This window comes from Hakea prostrata, chromosome 10, assembly GCF_041222555.1.
Source record: "Hakea prostrata isolate BN-2017 chromosome 10, UWA_Hpros_2, whole genome shotgun sequence".
NCBI lineage: Eukaryota > Viridiplantae > Streptophyta > Magnoliopsida > Proteales > Proteaceae > Hakea > Hakea prostrata.
In genome coordinates this window covers 42,251,181-42,272,099 of record NC_142609.1, presented here as the reverse complement: position 1 = coordinate 42,272,099, position 20,919 = coordinate 42,251,181, and the positions used below count along the sequence as shown (strand labels likewise).

At 35.4% G+C, this 20,919-nt stretch overlaps 1 protein-coding gene and 1 pseudogene across 1 annotated transcript; both read left to right on the top strand.

Moving 5' to 3' along the window:
- Positions 1-2,229: 2,229 nt before the first annotated feature.
- LOC149003122 (NDR1/HIN1-like protein 10) lies at positions 2,230-9,400 on the top strand. The gene is made up of 2 exons (XM_089136757.1): positions 2,230-3,087; positions 7,598-9,400. Exon 1 carries the CDS (start codon positions 2,276-2,278, stop codon positions 3,056-3,058), a length of 783 nt encoding a protein of 260 aa, XP_088992883.1. The 5' UTR covers positions 2,230-2,275; the 3' UTR covers positions 3,059-3,087; positions 7,598-9,400.
- Positions 9,401-16,645: 7,245 nt separating this feature from the next.
- LOC149003121 (NDR1/HIN1-like protein 1 pseudogene) lies at positions 16,646-17,820 on the top strand (annotated as a pseudogene).
- The last annotated feature ends 3,099 nt before the right edge of the window (positions 17,821-20,919 follow it).

Below are 20,919 nucleotides of genomic sequence, written 5' to 3'. Positions count from 1 at the left end.
ATTGCTCAAAGCAAACTAAAGACTAAAATCTAAAACGCAAGAAGTAGAACACTACAAAAATTGAGAGAAGAAAGTAGCAATCAGCAATGAAACCCTAAGATGGATCTGTCACTGACGGCAATGGCTACTTTGCAACTGGCATTCCCCTCTACGTGATGAGTGAAGAAGCGTAGAACCCTAATTTGGGATCATTAATGTTTGTGGACCTAAATACAGTTTTAGATGAGAAGTGATGGCGAAGGTAACATTCTAGACATATAGCTATCATTTGAAAAATGGATGGTAGTCCACGATCAGATCTCTTAGTTGGTAAAATCGCTTGGGTACTGTGCAATTATCAGATCCCGACCGTCCATTCCCAAAAGTGTATTATCACACTTTTAAGAAACTTATGACTATTCACAGCACAATGTTACGCATTAATTGCACAACATTGAAGTCGAGTTCTTTAGCTGGTGTTCAACGCGGGAAAACTTTTTCTTTATAAACGTATAATATATTTAATTAAAGACGAATGCTACAAGCCTACAATGCTTCATGGCTAAGTTATCTGAAAAAATCACCAGACAGCTTAGAAGTAAGAACTTGTGCTTTTCTATTCCTGGGAAAACACTCTTAAAGGAATGGAATCAGGACCTAACTTCCATATAAAGCCATATGAAAAAACTGGTTTTAAAAAAGTGATTCTGATTAAAGAAAAAAAGGAAGAGAGGTGGAATATGCCTGGAAGGTCACTCACACGGTGAGTAAAGACAACACCACTTATTTTTCTTTGTGGAAAAGAAAACAAAAAATTTGTTCTGAATGAATTAATAATTTCATGATCAGAACCCCAAAAGGGAAAGGAAGAGAAGGGAGAAAAGAATGAAAAGAAAGGAAGTGGTGGGTGTTAAGTTTTCGCAGGAGAGACGTCCAAATGGAATCTAAATCTTAGGTAACAATAATAAATATGTTTTTTAAAGTGCTTTTTGACCAAAAAAAAACATAAATTAACAAAAAAGAGGGGGTAATTACATTAAGAAAATACAACATGGATTTAAGCCATGTAATCGCACACTCAAGTCATACAATGTGGAGGAGTTGGCAAGGAAATCTGCTATTGCATTGAATTTCTTAGGAACAACCACACAAAAATATCTTAAAAAAATATAATTGAAGTTTCTGTTCAATGTCTTCGTCCATTACATTTAATATATTTGTAGTACACGTTTTCGTAAAAGTTCATCTAAACATTTTTTTTCTAGTAAAAGTTTTTTCCTTTTGGAATTAAAGTTCATATGGGACAGCTTACTCGCACCTCAACTGCAACTTCACGAAGATCGCTTTACGTATAAGCCTTTTTAAGTAAGGAGATAAAGAAAATCCTCTACCCAACTGCAACTTAATGGGTACTAGTAATTGAATAAACCCCCCCCCCCCCCCCCCAAAAAAAAAAAGAAAAGAAAGAGAGAAGGTTAAGTGAGTGTGTGTGTGTGTCTGTACATGTACTAAGAACTCCTCTACGAGGATTTTGCTTCCGTAAATCACTGAACCGTTCAACGTGATATTTTAGGTCATCGAATCGCACATCTCGGTCCAATTCTAGTTTTTCAACTGTTGAGAGCCTGATATTTTAGGTCATCAGATACACATCTCAGTCATCGAAGAGCATGATTTATTTTTTTTAATACTGGAAATGAAATGCCATTTGCAAGGATCAAACCTACGACCTCTCTACTGATAAATATGGATTTTACCACTCAACCGACCCTGCATTGGCAAGAGAACATGATATTTTAGGTCATTAGATCCCACATCTCGTTTTTCAACTGTTGAGATTGATATCTGGAGATGTTGATCCGACGGCTCAAGATATCTCACATTGTTTAATGTATTTACATAAACAAAATCAAGCGTACCATACCGTACAGTACGGAACGCGTCTACGTGAACTCCACTCGAGGAGACTCTTCTTGTGACTTCGTCAGAAGCTTCTCGGTGTGGTTGCGGTTCAACCACTTTGCCTGGTTTCACCAGAACCGGAAATATTGACCGACCGCAAAAGCAAAGATGGGCGGCATCAGATTTCGGAAGTCTAGTTTGTGGTTGAACCACGGTTGGGATATCCGGTTCGACCATCCACCCGAGGCGGTGAGTGATTGCCACGCGTGAAGCGAATAGTCTTGACGTAGATCGTAAGGAAAACGCGCTTCCATTTAAAATCCTTTATAAGCAGTGAGAAACCTAATCACTCACTCGTATCGCTGAAGAACTCTTCGTTGCAGCAGAAGAACAGATGACGTCAACAGCAGAGAACCAATCGAAACCTGTGACAGGGTATCCGACAGGTTACCCACAGGCGGCGCCGGCGACTTCAACCTACCACGCCACCACCGGCGGTTACCCAAACTCTAACGCCGGCACAGCTTATCCATATGCAGCTCCACCACCAGGGCCTGGTCCGTACTATAATCCATCATCTTACGGCTATGACCAACAACGGCGACGCGCAACCTTCCTCCGCCGCCTGATAATCATAGCCATTTCGGTGGTGATCATCATTGGTTGCGTCACCTTCATCACCTGGCTAGTCTTCCGCCCTCGTGTTCCCGAATTCCAACTCGATTCTGCTTCCGTTTCCAGTTTGAATGTTTCGTCAACTGAGATAACTGCCAATTGGGATCTGGCCTTCACTGTTCGAAACCCTAACAAGAAGTTAAGCCTTTATTACGACAGCTTCGACAGTGGTGTGTACTATGGGCGTACGCAACTCGCGGAGACGTTGCTCCCGCCCTTTGATCAGGGAAAGAGGAACGTGACCACGATGAAGGCGAAGTTCGCTGCCGCCTCCTCGTACGTTGGTGACAACGTTGCTAGCTCCATTTCGGGGGATCGGAGCAAAGGATCTGTGAGCTTCAATGTGAAGCTGCTGACTCTGGCTAGGTTTAAAACTGGGATGTGGAGGACGAGGAGGCGTTGGTTGTCTGTTGTTTGTAGAAACGTCAGGGTCTCGTTTTCATCAAACTCTCGGGTTGGATCCTTGTCCGGTGGATCCAGAGAATGTGATGTTTATATGTGAGGTCAATCGGTTAGGGATTTCTCTGATAGGTATGTAGTAATACTTTTAATTGTTCAATACTTGCTTGTTCTTCCTCCACCAAATCACTTTTTAGTGGACAAGGGACTTCTGTGGATATGACACTTGAATATGGTAAATATAAATTTAGGGTTTATCCGGATTCCAATTTGTATAACTTCTGTGTGTAGGAGTTGCGCCAATCTGGAGTGTTCCATGTTGTATGATATTTTGGTAATCATTCTAGTTTGCGTTTTATGATTTTATTGGGGTAGTAGCTTTGATGCAATTTGATTTGCAGTCTCATGAAATTATGTGAGACATTTTTTGCATAGCGCTGATAGAAGGTCACGAATATAGTTTACATTGAAATAAATGTATGAGTCCTTTTTGTGAAAAAGTAATTGAAATAATTCCTACTTTATGCTTGTGGTATCTTTTTACGCATTCTGTAATTTGGATTCTTGATGCCTTTCACATGTTTTGGGGGCAATGCAAAGTATTGCCTACTACTTGCTACTTTTAGCAAAGATGTAGATTGAGTAAAATTCCCCCTCATTTATAGCATAAGAATAATACAGATAGCTAGAGGGTGTTTCCTTCAGTTTCGGGGAAGCATATATTTGAAGTGTTGCCTGCTTGTATAATTTGATTCTTTTTTTGACATGGGTCCTAAACAGGATGAAAAGCTTTGACTTATGAGGAAGTTAACGAATCCTTCGACTTCCTCTGTTGCTTCGTTGTTTCTTTGGCTGTCATTTGATCATTATTTAATTTTTTTGAGGCTGCCCTTTGTTTCCACGCTCAATTTTTGAGTGAATGCTGCCTCTTGCTTAATTGATGATTGTGAAAAGATTGATCTTGTAAGCCAATTTTGTTGATTTGGACATCTTTCTTGCAATAAGTGAGGGTGAGGAAGCAAGCACTCATGTTCATGAAGTATCACAAGCTGAATTCTTCCTTTTTCTTTTATTATAAATGTGAAAAAATTACACATTCATGCCTATGCATGGCAAATCTCACTTGGGATATTGCTTTTTTACTTAAAACTAGCTGTTTATATAATACATACTTTATATACATTTAAAGAGAGTTATGTATATAACCTAATTTTCCATTGGTAAAATGTATTGAATTAATTTTTTGTTATGATAATATTTATGATGGCACGTAGGCAACCCAAGGGGTTGGAAGAAAAGAGAAAGATAAGACAAGGGTGATTTCTCTCTTTCTTTCTTTTCTTCTTCTTCTTCTTCTTCATTTTTTCTTTTGGGGGGGGGGGGGGGTTGGGGGTGTAGGGAGTGTGTGCAATGGACACTGATGCTTGCATAGGCAACCTAGGTGACACTAGCTGTCAAGGTGCCTGAATGCCAAGGCAGTTACCTAATAAGCCCCTTGGCAAATCTGATTATGACTATGTTTATTTATGGATTTAATGCTAACATAATAATTAGGGTCGCCTGTAGCAGGATGTACATGTTATCTTGACCATGGGATGGAATAAGTCTCACCTATTTAGTATGGGTTGGGATTTCAAACAGTGGGACCTTCCCCCATCATATTCGAGGTTGGAATTTATTCTGTTTCCCTGACATGGAAGACTTACATGACACATCCAGTGTCATTTTAGCCTGATCCAAATAGTTATTAAATTTAATATATGTATATATTTGTTCTAAATAATTAAATTTGGGGTAGATTAGAGCAGATCGAGATAATTTTTGGATCGTTGATAGCCCTAGCTACATTTGTGGGGGGTTCTTTTACACTCTTTGTTCTTTTAGTGCATTTTGTCTCCGCGTATGCACCTGAAGAGACTATTATTTTGTTCTTCTCTTTTTCTGACCCTTATCCTTTGCTCTTGTTTCTTCATTACTTCAATTCTACTGCAAAACCTTTGGTGATACCTTTGTCATGTCTGAATCTGGGGCATGGTTATCAAAGCGTCCGCCTAGGCGGCAAAGCGGTTTTTGAACCGCTTAAATTGTGACCGTTTAACTAACGGGCTGATTTCTTGCCGCTTTTTTGTTTAGGCACTATCGCTTTGCCGCCTTTTATGCCATATTGTCGCCTAGATGCTAAAGTAGCCGGTTTTTTTATGGTTTGTAATTTGTGCATATTATTTTTTCTTCTTTTTTTAATCATACTTTATTCTACAATGCCGTATATAAATTTAAATATGTAAGCCATTTCGGAATCGAGGCCCAATTTCAAATGAACTCCGATGTCCAAAGTGCTCTCATCGGCAACAGAATGTGATGCATGAGCCATATTCAACATTGATAATCAATGAATCATTAAATAAACAATGACTTGGAAATTGGAATAATGAGATTTATTAATTTATCATGTCAACACTGTTTGGTTAAAAAAAGGGAAAAATGGATACATCAATTCTGATTCCAATTCAAATATTATTCATGAATATTTAACAAAAAAGTCATGTTAAAAATAATTTGTGAAATAATTTCACTAAACTATATATGAATAATATTGTTATTCATAATTGTGATTCTTGGATGTTTTTTATTTTTATGAATGTGATTGTTGAATGTTTGTTTAGTACTTTAGTTTATTATAAAAAGTAGTTTAAAAGTATTTATATTAAAAATATTGACTAAACCGCTTTGGTCTCTTTATTGCCGCCTAAGCGCTGCTTAATTTCCTAATCGCCAAGACGGAGCCCCAATTGCTATGCCGCTTTAATAACCATGATCTAGGGGAATGCTAGTTTCCTTTCATTACCATAGTTTCCAAGTAGCCAGTCGAATCAGTTTACCAGGTGGAGATTTGTTTGGTAGTTTGTATCATTCTCGCACTTAAATCAGATGCTGTCCTGACTGAGTTCCTCCTTATATCTTATGAAAACTTTTGCTTTGCTGAAACTTATTTGCAGAGTAGGAAGCGGAATTCTTCTTTCTGTGATTTACAGGGAAAGAATACTTCTTTCTCTTCAATGTCAGGCCCTATGCTCTCCTGTGAATAATTTTTCTCTTAAAAACTTTCACATTTATGTAGGCTTTCCTTTATCGTGTGATGAACTTTAAGCATAATCACCAAGTTTACGGTACCTGTTTGTTGAATCTTTTGAATTATCGAAGAGTTTGGGGAGAACAGGAAAATAATCTCTGCATTTATCTTCTGACCTAATTATTTTGAAAAGAACGAAGTTGTGGAAGATGTTTAGTGTGGTAATTCTTACAGAAAATGCCAATTGCATAGGACCTTGTGCTGCTTGATGTTTCTATGCTGTGGTTCAATATCTCATTATTGTGATTACTCAATTAAGTTTGACATGTGTCTGGATGCTTGATGGAAGCTGATGCTGCTTGCCGGTGTCTTTATTAATCATGCAGAAATTAATCAACATTATAGGAAAAAGTAAGGACCAGAATCTGAATTCTCAGCAGCTTGTGATGCTGGATTTTCTAGAATTTCCTTATATCCTGGTCTATCTGGGAAATGCTAACTCGTAGTACTATAGAGTTTGTTTTGGTGTCTTCTCTTTTTCCTCAAAGAATATTATATATTCTGATTGTGATTAGTTGTCCATATGTATGTGTGATTAGTAGTGAGTAATTTCAGGTTCTTTTTTCTTTCTTTTGATGTTCCAAAGAAATTGAGCTCACGATTGAACCAGAGGGAAGTACTATCATACATTGTATGAACTGACAGTTTAAAGAACAAGGAAAAATCTGGTATTTAACCTTTAAGTTGAAACAGAATTAGCAAATGAAAAGGAGAACATGAACTAAACAAAAAAAATTAGGAGCAGTTCTATGAAGGAAACAGAGTAAGTAGAGACCGCAAACAGAATACAGAAATAACAATTTTAGAAGATCTGACCTCAGACTTAAATAAATCAAATGATTGACTTCTAGGGTCAGAATGTTAAACTGATCATTTCAATTAGTAGGTGTGCAGGACAGATTTAAATAAACCACTAGACAGGAGTTTGGAGAAAACCCACCAGATCCAGTCTGTTGGTTTTGTCAGAGCTACTGACTTGCCCTTTTCAGCTGAAGTTGTAGAGAAAGGAGAAATAGCTAAATAGAGAAATGGAGAAAGAAAGAGAGATGAGTGTTGTTAGGGGTTCTGTGAACGGTACTGGAGGCTCTTAGAGGGTTAAGGGATTTCCTATCATGAATTACAATTGTTCCTCCTTGTTCCAAAAGATAAGCATTAGATAGTTAATTTTAGGGTTAGTCATTTATACATTTCAGGTTTTTTTGGTGCTAACAGTAACTGTTAATTAGTTTTCTTAAGAGTAACAACTTGATGGTTAGGATTGACTACACTGTTATCAACTAACTAGGATGATCAATGCCAAAACAGAATTACAAAATTTCTGTTCTCTAGAACTATTAATTGCAACCTTGTTCTGTTTAACCATTACTTATATAAGCTGCCGGAAAATACACGAGACTTATTATTAGAGTCATCTGATGATCCTTGCTGAACAGAACTCTTGCTTAAGATTGTCATCTAAAGAGAACCTTAATGACAAATTGCAATTCTGTTGTTGCCAAAATTATGTGACAGGCTCCTAACACCTCGACTGAGGCTCTGAATAACTAGAATGAAGGGTGGTTCAGGCGGCAACTATGCACAGTCATCTACATAAGAATGTTGACATTCGATATGGTACCATACGTGCTCGCAAATTTTTAGCAATGGGTGAAGTGTTCTCTACTCAGTTTTTTGTGCTACTATGTGGTTTCACAAATTCTCTTGTGATGTAGATTCCTAACTCCTGCAATTTAAACCATGTTTTTTCATGTCTTTTTTTTAAATCAAACACTTGGTTTTTTAAAAGTTACATTGTGTATTAAACTATCACCAGATTTCAATTACAGCCTTCTTTCATCAACCTAGCTTATCCATTCATGCACCACACCATCAGACTCCTACCTTTGAATTTTTCAACCCAAATTTTTTTCCCCTGGACCTTTATTCTTACAGAAAGTTAGAAACCATCTAACCTTAAAAATTCTTGTCGTACTTTGCCAAAATCCTGAAATTTTTAAGCCTAAGTTGTCCTGGTTGTTTGGTGTATTGATCCTATATTTTGTTTTAGTCCTTCAAGTGACCGAACATGTTCAGTGAAATTTGCAACTGTCGGATCGAGATCTTGGTCGAGATTTCGATTTGGACTGTATGTTTTCAATGGTCGAGATTGAAAATCTTGATTGAGATCACGATCCAACGGTCATTGTTTCAAGCTGAACAGTTCAGCACATTTATTACGCTAACTGAAGCAATTTCAAACTCTCTCTTCGGAAGTCAGTGGATTTGTTACTGAACTTTCACTTGGTTTGACTAGTTTTATGGTTTTGCGGTGTGACTAAGGCTGGTTTCCACTTCAAATAGTTCAGTTAGTTATATCTGATCCTGTGTGAGGAAAGAATACTTAATCACACAATTGTTGGCCATGGAGCAAATAATGAACTGCTGTGTGTGTTTTCTTCACTTCAGTTAATCAGAAATTGGTCCTTACAACATTTAACACAGTGTAAAAGCTTGCTTGAAGCACAAGAAGGTTGAATTCAGGTTTAAAGGTTTTTAAATGATACTCATTACTGGGGAGTCTTGTTGAAGTGGTGAACCTTGACAGAAATTATATTCTGTCCAATTGAGTGTGCTTTCTTCCCTGAATCACCCCTCTTGTCCATCCCTTTAATGCCTGTGGCTAAATCAGGTCAGAAAAGAATGGATTGTTGAAAAAAAATTGATCTTCAAGCACAGAAAAGAACTCTTTACAGACAGTGAGATATCACTGAGATGGAAAACTGCCAAGTCAATTATGGTTGTAGTGATAAAAAAATCTGGGTTATCATTTAAAGTTGTTTAGTTGGCAATCACATTTCTTAGCGAAGAGGTCATCTTTGGGTTTTTTTGGGTTTTTTCGATAGTATTTGTAATAAATCTTTGAATGGGCTGAAGAGAGGAATGGATGGTGGATGGAGTAGAATATTTTAATGTTGAAGCTTAGCTAACTTGATTCATTCAGAGGCTTTACAGATTCAATAACCAAATGATATTTGAATTCTAGAAACTCGGGGGGCTGTGATACCATAGCAGGTGTTTCCAGTATGATTTGCCAGGGGTTCTTAAGTTTGGTCACCGACATTGATAGTGATGATCAGATCTAATACTTTCTTTTCCGAAATGAAATTTAAAAACAGATCATTCATCTGTTCAGATGGACATGAATTATACAAGATTTGGATTTGGAATATTAAAACCAGTGAAAGGAAAAAATAAGAACAATGGTGGATTAGTAGTTAAAAGTCCAATCTCTCACGGGGAGGTCTTGGATTTGTGCACATCCGGTGGTCCTTATATTAGTAATATTCCCTCAATTCTTCGGCTTCAGAAAAAAAAAAAATTAATAAGAACAATCATTGAATCACAGTTCACACATTATTGACATGTCCACCTAAATTATGGAAGAATCAATCACGTTATCAATCCGATTAAATACCTAAAATATTCAAAGCAGAAGAACAAAGCTGTTAATTACTCTTTAATTTTTTGGGTTAAGCCAAGCCTCTCTCAGTTTTTTTTTTTTTTTTTTTTGGGGGGGGGTAAATCTCTCTCAGCTTTGTTGGCAGTATCAATTTGCTCATTTCTCCAAATTCTCTCTGTTTTTCTCTAGGAATTAAAAATAATAAAAATAATAATAAAGAAGAATAAGAAGGGCTTAGGTAGGTCTATTTAAAACCCTAATCTTGTAAACACTAACCTAACCTTAAACCTTAGTTGGGCAGAGATAGGTCAAGGTCAGGCACTCAACTCTGAAATCTAAACTTGACTTCAGTTATAAAATGATAAACCAACTTAAAACTTTATGTTATTATGTCACATTTACTAAAAATATCTTATAAATAATTGAGCCAACTGCCAGTTTTTCGATTCACTCACTCTAACAACAGAATTCTGAGAGATCAAACTTGAAGTGGGTTTCATTAGGTCAACGGAATTGGTGATTAGGTCAAACACTTAATCTTGACTCGATCTTAATTCGCTGCAACATTGACCGAGCATTGGCCCGTCCTCACTAACACACTAACCTCATTTGGACTCAAGACAATCTAGGTGGGTTTACATCATTGGTGCCAAACTTACACCTTTAGAAGTTACTGCTTATTGTGAAATCTTTTGATATTTTTGGTCTATAACAGAAGCTTAAAGACAAAGAAACATCAACACGACACTTATTTTTCTAGTGTGATGGCGACGAGGTGACGACCTATCTTGTTAATGTTTGAAGGTGGATATGCTTTAAGCATGGTAGTGACAGTCTCTTACATAGACACAGTTAAAAAAAAATCACAAAAGCCTTGGGTTTGAAACTTGTCCCTCCACCCTTTTCCACCCCTTCTCTTCTTATTTCATGAGCTTATGGCTCCCATTTCTTTGTGACTGGCCTAATGATGACTTGAGAAAAATGTCTAAGGGGTTTGGCTAGTAAGATAACTTGTGATGTTATAGTTTTAAAAATATTTTTGTATTTTAAAATAATTTTTTTAATAGAGTGAAAATATTATCATTTCACATGAATACTTAAAAAATATGTATCTCAATAATATCATCTTTTGATATGTTATTTTCAAGTTATTTTCAAAACCCTTTATACTTTCAATTTGCTTTCTTTTCTTTAATCCACAATTAAGGACTTTTTTTATAATTAAAAAAGAAAAAAAAATTACTATATCCTTTAGGTAGAGAATATGAACCATAACACAAATTTTGGGTAAAAAATAAATTTATGTTTAAAAAGAATCATAACCCAACTTCCATCAAATCAAAATTGTTAATAAGTTATTAAAAGAAAACTTGGTTCTTAGGTGAAACTAAAGTGGAGATCAAATATATTGCTTAAGGTACACCCAATGAAGTTGATCACTTGGAGTGATGCATACATTAGTTATGGCATCATGTTCAAATTAGTCTAGTTTATTAACTTTTGAAATTTTGTGCATGTTAGGTTGGTGGGTCGCATCACATCATAATAACACGTAAGAGTTCTGGTACTATCATGAATATTTTTAGATCTAGATGTTTAGATCTTTTCTACGTAAGTTTTCGTTTTCTTTATGAGAAAGACAAGTGATGAAATCTAGATAATGCAAAATGATTCATCTACTCATATCAGATTGTCAAAAATATAAAATAAAATTCCCCATTTTGCTTAGCCCTATGACAAATATGTTCACCATTAAAAAGACTTACCTTAATACAATCATGCAAGTAATATTTTGTTATAACTTTTTTTTACAAAAAGACTACCTTAATACAACCTTGCAAGTAATATTTTGTTATAATTCTTTTTACTATGTCTTTATTTAAATCCTCATCAAGAATGACTGCATTTCCTCTATTCTAATGTTTAAGGTCTATGCTTTCCTCACATTTCTTTATCATATATTAGAAGTGAGACTCACTGAGAGTCCATTTTTTTTTTTTCTTATCAGAATTAGAGGTGGGTTTCCCGCTTAATGTCTTGTAGAGAATTGCGAAGAGAGAACAAACTACTCATTTCCATCATCTACTGCCACAAGGGCATTGGCCATCCAAATAGAGATTCGACAAATCCAACGGTGGATCGTGTTCCCTTAAATGACTCTTTATTACACTTTCTCCTTATCATTGCCTTATTTTGAAAAAACATGTTCCACTATTGGATCGATCAACATCTATATGACAAACTCTCCTTAAAAGATTGATGAATGAATGATGCCCTAATGGTTATAGGGCAAAGAATCCCAAGTCATCAAGGTAAGTGAGAAGGAATAAACTTTTCTCTAGCATTACATTGCTGATTTGTCTTCTCCAAATTGTCTGTTCTTCTTTTTATTTTAGTCAGATAGAGATCCAACCAGATCCCCTTATCTTCTCCTCCTTGTCTTCCCAACAAAGGATCGATAATGGCAAAACCTAAATGATTTCTAAGACGAAAAGCCCCACCATTGATGTCTCATCATTCATACCCACTCAAAACAATTAAGCTCTAAAAACCATGGTTGATTGTATTTGAAAGAAAGGAAGTTCCTTTAACTCCAAGCTATCACTCCTTCCCTTTTCTTCTTTTCAGTTTTTGGGGTTCTTTCTCATCTTCAAGAATCTCCCACCAATAAAGGTTTCTTTTCTTTTCTAATTTCTTTGCTTTATGCTTTCTCTACTTTTAGTTTTTGTCTTTCTAATCAGTTAGCTGCCAACTGTTTGTGCTACAAGAAAGAGGAAAGCAAAGAGATAAAAAGTCAATGATGAATATTCATGAAACTTGAAACAACTTCAAACATGATCTTCTATTGTTGGAGCTTTATTACAACACATTAAGCTAATTATGAATCGGCTAAGTAGTCTCATCTCAGCTACAAGAAAAGCTAATCTATTTTTCTGGGTTTCAAGCTATGTGTGGCATCACTGGAATCTTATACTTTCTTTCCTTCTTCCATGGAGGTGTTAAAAGGAAAGAAATCCATTTAGATCTCCAGAATAACATGATCAGGCAGAGCTGTGCAAAGCTGTTCTGAGTTCATTGAATCTTTTCTAGTTTTTCATTCTTCTGGGTTTTCATATTGGATTGGATGTTTTGAGATTTGAATTGTTTATATGAAGAACATGTATGTGGTCTCTACCTATAAGGCTATAACCTGTGTTTGGATGTTAAAATTGACCACCGTCCTTAGAAAAAGAAGTTGAATATTCGCTCACCCTTTATGAATATGGAGGTGGTTGTCATCTCCTTTTCTTTTTTACTTATTGAGTGGCCATTCTTTATTAATTCTATAATGTTTAATATTTCTAAAATGGGATGTTGTAGCTAATGAGAAAAAACAAAATAAATGACTGTTAACAATAATAATAATTGTGCAATTTATCTCATGATTAAATGAAAACTATTTTTGATTAATGCTTAGGAGAGATCTAAGAGTTGGAAAAAGATGCAATATTGTTCCACATTTTATCAGGTCCATTTTCCTCTGGATGAAGGACATATGTCCATTAATCACATCTAAGGGTTAAGACTTAATTAAAATAAATAAATTATATTCTAAATCTTACCTTAACCATTGGATGTGATTGATTAACATGTGTCCTTCATCCAGAGAGAAATGAATGGTCTATTTCCTTGTAAGAAATAGACCTGATAAAATTCCAGTTCGAAATACCATTCTCGATTCTATGAATAGTTGATAAATGATTAGTGTCAATGGGTATTCTAAATAATAAATGTAACTTTACTGTATTTGATTTCAAATTTTATTTAATACAAATGAATCTTTTACCTACAAAAAAGGATAATATATTTTTTATTTTATAAAAATAAGATAACTTTTTCTGAAATGGAATTGGAACCTTGTAATTTCACATATTTAATGAGAGAGAGAGAAAAATACAAGACATTGACACTTTTTAATAATAACATAATAGAAGCACCTTCAAATTATTTTTGAATGTCCTTTGAAAAATAAGGGCCAATCAAAGAATTTCCTTATCAATTGAAAAAATCAATCATGCATGGAAGATAACAATAGAAACACTTCCATTCTAATAAAAAAAAAATAGCTTCTTGGCATTAAATCAACACTAAAATAAATATAAAACAAACACCAACAACCCATTTTAATTTACTGTTTTTTTCCCTTACAACCCAAAGAAGCAATACCCATAAAAGATTCTCATTTCATATTTGCATTTAATCTGTTAAGATTAAGTTTAAGGAGGTGTGAGAAAGTTGTTGAAGCCAAATGAATCATTTAAACCATTGAATTAGCTTTCTTACTTTTTATCTTTCTTTCTAGCAATAATCACAACTGATTTTATGAGTTAAAGCGACATGGGTCTCTCTACAGTCCATTCTTTGTGTGTAATTTCTTTTGGTAAAGTTCTTTTTTTTATAAAATTAGAGTGAGAAATATAGTGGTGGTGGTAGTTTTGTGTATTTAATACTTTATAGGTAGAATGTCCATTTCAATCTTCATTTCTACGTCAAATTGTAGTTGAGCTCCTCATGGACTTTTGTGGGCCATTTCATTATGTTTTTGGATTCCATTTTGGGAAAAGTTGGTGCAAATATATATAATAACACAAAATAGATTATTATATTTACTGTTTTTTTCAAATTTTAGATTCATTTGATAAATCACCAAGTGTTTTTATTCCAAAAACGATAAAAATATATAGTTCTGAATTACTTAATATTTCAATGAGCAAAAACATTTTTTATGTTTTTGATAAAACTTGCGTCTAGAAATAATTAGAAATGGTATTAGCAAGTGCTTTATCACAATAATTGGAGACAAGAAAAGTGAAGAATTGAGATCTCTTTTGCAAAGATAAGGGTTTGTGTTACAATGGAGATAGAGAAAACGAAAAGAGAAATTTTTGTCACCAGGAGTAGAAAAGATACATAACTGAATGAACTTTATTATTAGGGTTTAAGAAAGAAAGAATTTTGTCTCAATATAAGAGGATTTTAATAGAATTTTTATGTTTAGGATGTCAAATTTAATGAATACTCATTTCTAATTGTTATTACATCCGAGATATTTTTCAAAAAATAATTTTTCTTAAATTTTGCAAAAAAATACTACTTATTCAATAGGTTATCAATCTATTTGGATCAACCCCCCCCCAGGAGAGTGCAGCTTCTTCCCCACATATTCATGTGGGATTCATATCAGAATAATAATAAAATTTTAAAATAAAACATTCAGTGGGTCCCACATGAGTTCACTCAAATTAAAAGCGAAATACTGCTCCCTCGATGGAGAGTTGACCGTATTCGTTATCAACTAATTTTGCTTGGGTCATGCGCATTAAATGTGCATGACTGTCAAGCCAAGATTTGGACTGTTAGAACCGAAATCTCGGTCGAAATTGAATCTCGAAGATTAAATTTTGATCGAAATTTCGATCTAACGATTGACTTGACAATCATACGCATTAAATGCACAGGATCCAAGCAAAGTCCGTTATCAACTGGGTCCTTAGTTATTAAAAATCTTCTTTTTCCTTTTCTTGACATCCAAACAAAGCTACAATTAACAATGAATCAAGCGACAAGCATACCGCCGACAACCAGTTTCCCACGAAAAGCAGTTATCCTTTTCCCAGCCCTTTCAAATTCCATGGCCTTTGTTTGTTTCCGGTTGGTTACTGTTTTTAATTTTTCATTAATTAAAGGTCAATTCTGTAATTTAATTGCCGAATTAATATTTTATTATGACTTTAAATGTCATTAGTTCTCTGATTACTTTAACGCGTCGGATCCAGCACATAGTTATTGGGTGTTGTACCGTTTGTCGCACCGCATTTAATAAAGGTGTATCCGACGGTCCAGATTCACCTATATTTTAACCAGATCGCGTTTCGGGATTCATCTAAAGGCTGAAAATGCGCTTCTCCAGTTACAAAGTACTTAAGAAGCTGCGCTGTGACCCCACATCCACATGCAATGGGAACTCGAGAAACTACCTTTATTTTAACTTATTTTTAAGAAAATTTAATTAATTAATCGTATTTAGTAGCCTCTAATGACCTTTTAACCCTTAATTACTCGCTGAAAGATGAGTAACCGACGTGAACCCGTTGACGTTGACTAAACTCACCTCAGATCTATTGTACGTTTTACAAAATTGATTCTGTTGAGAAAAATTAATTACTTTGTAATTAAAGCGTTGGAATTCAAATAATAAATAATAAGCTCTAATATTTTTAACAGAATTTTTTTTTTCTTCCCAAACAAACGTTAACGTTAACAAGAGACAGAGCCAAGATTCAACATGAAATGACGGAAAGCAAATTGACTTTAAGCTTCAAGACCTTTTTCTACTCTTTCGCCTTGATAGTGACAAATTTTGTACATTTACTAAAAGAAGGTAATTATTTGTAATAATTTTTTATCCATTGTCTTTACCGTTAAATTTTCCTCGAATTAGAGGACACCAAGTACTAACATTTAATCACACATAAAAAGAGGGTCAAGTTGGCATCTCTACGAGAATTTCCAAGCTAACCACAGAAGGCCTAGGGGGTAGGGGGCACAACCCCTTGGCCTGGGAAAGTTCTATCGTTAACCTCATTGAACTACAGGTGTCTAAAAATTACCCAATGTACTCAGCAGTTCGTATAATACTAATCTCTATTTCTATTAAAAGAAAATACTAGATTTGATATCAAATGATAATTAAATACTTGATCACGTCAAGAATTGAAGAAATAAGTTGAGTCAAGCTCTTTAATCGATCTTATATTAAGAAAGCTATATTCTTTGGAGATCTTACAAATAGAATCTTAACAAACTTACTGTATCTTGGTATGGGTAGTAGTAGTTTTCTCTTCTAGGTGGTTGGCTCATTATTGGATTTGAAGAACGGGAATTTTTTTTTCCTTTTTTTTCTCATATTAATATAATTTAAGGTTTTTTTCATAAAATGTTAAAAGAAAAAATATCATGCCACCCATGCTTAGCTCATCCACGTGTAACAAGCCAATCACATGAAAGAGAGATGAAGAAAGAAAACAGAAAAAAGAAACATTTCTTTTCCATTCTATAAAGCTCTCCTCTCACAGACATCGAGTTCTCTATTCTTTCTCAGTTTCTCTTACTTTCAGATCTTCACTCTCTCTCTCTCTCTCTTCTATCTATTTTCTTCTTCTTCTTCTCCTCTGGTTTTTCTTCTAGCTATCAGATCACAGCCATGAGTGAGAAAGACGGTGAAGTGAAGCGCTGTGAGAAAGTCTGCGAGGGCGATTGCAGGAGAAAGAAGCTCATAAGAAGACTCTTCTCTCTACTAATCGCTTTCGTGATAATAATTCTCATCATAATTCTCCTGATATGGTTGATCCTACGGCCCACATCGCCTCGGTTCACTCTGCAAGACGTGACGGTGTATCAATTCAACGTCACTGATCCCAACTACTTAACCTCCAACATACAGGTAACCGTTCAGTCCAGAAATCCCAACGATAGGATCGGAATCTACTACGACAGACTTGATATGTTTGCTACATATCGAAGCCAGCAGATCACTCTCCCAGTTCTTCTTCTACCCACCTATGAAGGTCACAAGGATATGAACGTCTGGTCTCCTTTCCTGTCCGGCAGCACAGTACCGGTAGCTCCCTACATCGCCACTGCACTGACCCAAGATCAGAACTCTGGGTTTGTATTGATTAATGTCAAGATCAATGGGAAGCTCAGATGGAAAGTGGGTACCTGGACTTCTGGTCATTATCATATCAATGTCAACTGTCCTGCTTTTGTTAGATTTGCTAATCCAGGAGAAGGAGGATCCATTAAACTCGGTATGAAGTACTCTCTGTCTGAGACTTGCAGCACAGACATTTGATTGATCCTTAATTTCTTCTCTGTAATGGGTAATTAATTGCTCTTCTGTCTTCTCATCTCTTCCTCTAAAGCCTCAAGGGGTTTTCTTCTTCTGTAATTATATTAATTACAATCTCTATTATATCTGTAATAATGGAAAAGCTAGAGCTGCGAGAAGGGAAATAATAGACAGAAATGAGGAAGGTTAATTTCTATAGTACTTTAAGCAGGAAAAGAAAAAGGAAATTGTATCAGTATTAATTTTTGTAATTGCACTATGGGTCAGTTTAATTAAGTTGCTTTAATGAAAGCACGAGCTTTTTATACTTAATAATGGAGAAGTTTTCCATGCTGGCAGCGTGCAGTTTCCCACTGAAATGGATATTTTTTGATAATTTTCTCTTTCTTGTTTTGAATATGGTGATTATGTAAATGATAAGTTTTTTCAGAGATTCATTGGTTTTGGATATATCTTTAGGCGGATTCACATCCTTTGTAATTCATTTCCTTGTAATTCCCTCATAGGATTGTGCCATGTGGCATTTAAGTAATCCAACGGTTACCCAACAAACTAGAGTTTAAATAAAATTCAAATTTATGAGTGGGTTTAAATATAATTTAAATATAATTATAATTGGGTAACCGTGAGATTACTTAAATGCCACATGGCACAATCCTAGAAGGGAATTGTAGCGAAAGAAATTACAGAAGATGTAAATCCATCTTTAGGCACATTTCCAACCAGTAATATATGGATAATGTTGTCAATTATTGGGCAAACTCTAGGTGTGAAACCATTTGTTTGTCTTTCCATCTTTTCTTGGGTTTCTATCAATCTCTGTGTGCGTTTCTGTGTTAGAAAAGGTATGCACGGCTATGAATAAATCACACTTATAACAACAAATTGTCAAATGCTAGTCACATCTGTCTGAGTGAACATAGAGATTTTATAATATCCTGAAAATTCAACCATTCACACCTTAGAAGAGGCTATTATTTACTTGTCTTATTCTTGGGATTATCTTAAAAAACAATATTTATAAGAACGGCAAATCTATATATACCTCATGTGTTTGCAATCAATTATATCCACTACTCTTGGCCAGAAAAAAAAAATTGAATTACAAATGTTCCCTTACTGTTTTAACAGAGTTGTTCATATATAGCTTTCAATTCTTAACAGTAAGGAAATCTGTAATCGATTTTTTTTTAAAGTAATAGATGTAATTGATTACAAATACAGGGAATTTATATGTAATTTGCCTTTATAAGAAAACTCAAAACCCTAATCCCTCAACAAGTACAATTCCGTCTTTATACCAGTAATTAATCTAAAATTCATTACAATTATAAATATAGCCAAACTCTAATTATATAGATGCAAGCCCAACAATATCAATGCTATTAAGGGCAAAATGCACTTACTGGTCCGAGAGTTAGTTTCTTGCAGTTTCCTTTCTTGCATAGATAGAGATAAGCACACATCAACAAACACGACTACACTTCCTGTCTTTTAGTTTGACAAGACTGTGATGTAAAACTTCTCTGATTCCCATTGGTAGCTACTAATATTTATAGAGATCTTGGGTTATCATCTTGCACGATTCTTCAACTTGAGTTATCTGGTGAAAGACCCATTGAAAGTGAGATTTCTTTAACCAGAAAATGCTATCTAGTTAAGATAAAATAATGAGTTGATCACTGAGACTCTGTGGGTAATGGACGGATTAAATGAAAACTCACCTACCCAGTTCAATTCAATTCGGGTGGGCGATGGTTTCCTGGAAAGCAAGTGATGGTCCCTAAAAACTAAACTTTGGAAGGGTGGCTTACTGTGCAGTTTCTTCCTTGTGGGCCAAAGAACATTTTATTCCTTCCGGGTTACCTCACATTTCCCAACTTTGATCTGATCTGATCTGATCTGATGTGTTGCTTACGTTATGTTTATCTGATTTGCTTTCTTTCTTGCTTCAATAATTGAACGAAGTTCTCTTGAATCTGAATCTTTGAGATCTTCATGTAGTTTGGTTATAAAGTTAGGGAAGGTTAGGGTTTGCTTGTATTCTTGCCCATCATTCAAGTTTCAGCACTGCACTATTGTTGTTGTGTGATACTAGACTTCCACACCATGGAGCATGTGCCTTTGTCTTGATGGGTTCGCTTCATTTGTCAATACATACTATGAATGAGGTCAAGCTATTTTTGGATTTACTGATAACATAAAATAGGAAAAAGGATAATCAGACAACTCAACGTCTCTTTCTATCTTAATCAATAATTGGGTTGGCTCTCTCTTTCTATCTATTGATATTTTGGTGATGGGTGTTGAATAAGAGCATTATAAGAAAAGTACAAAAAAGGGCTCTAAGATAAAATATCTTTCATAATGGAGGCAATTTCTAACGAGGCACAGCCAGCTTGACTACAGAAAAGATGGATTAGTTCTTTGCAATCAGAGTAAATAGTAACTTTGGATACATGATTCTGAAGGACACACCAAAGAGCAACTTTTACCGCCAAAGCCTCACCTGTAAGAACATGTTCAAGCACAACGGGTTATGGGAAGACCTTCAACATAGATAATTGCTCATAAAAAATCACATAACCCACACCACCATCAATGTTTCCCGGCCCTGGGAAGCATCACAGTGAATCATAAAACATACCTTATCCTGCATCTGTAGAGGAAGCGAGCACTGCTGAATCTCTCTGTCAAGTCCTCCATGATTCATTTGTCCTATTGTAGCTTCTAAAAACTCGGTTGCTGCAATTTGAGCGCTTCCAATAGCATCCTCCAGTTGCCACTGCTTTCTATTAAAAATAAGTTCATTCCTTGCAACCTATAGGTACCAACAAATATTGGAGCTGCAACGCACCGGTGCCTCTCTTTTTTTCTTGTTTACTGTTGAACTTTAATTCATGTAATTTATCCAGTCATTTACACAATAAAGGAACTTCATCCATTGTAGGACAATAGGAGAAGGCACTGTCAAACCAAGTTGCATTTGTAAAAGAACATGATCGATAGACTCAACCAACTTCCCACATCTTTTGCAAGAGGGGTCGACTTTCAATTGTCTATCCCTCATTGCTTCGCCCTGTAACTAGGCCTTGTGCACACACCTCCATTAAGAATGAATTCATCTTTGGCATAGTTTTGCAGTTCCCAATAAGCTTCCAAGCTCTCAAAGTAACAATTTTCAATTCTCTCTCATTCATTTGGACTTTGGAGGTTATAAAAATAGCTTTTGATATCCATTCTGGGTTTTATGGGCTTTGGGATGCGAGAGATGGCTCCATTTTTTTAGTATAGAGTTTGGCCCATTTGGAAAACCCAAAATAGCCCATTCCACGTTTTAAGATGGATCAGGTAAAGAGCATCATCCTTTTGACGGTTACGTTGCTATATTTATTTTTGAAATTTTCACATGAGCCTCCTCTGTCTCCATTAGAAACTCGCCGCACCCCTTCAAAATTCAAACCTTACAAAGCAAAGTGCCCTTCCACATTTAACACAGTTAGT

Bases quoted from the DNA above. Each gene is read 5' to 3' on its own strand.
- LOC149003122 (XM_089136757.1), top strand. From the start codon at position 2,276: ATGACGTCAACAGCAGAGAACCAATCGAAACCTGTGACAGGGTATCCG.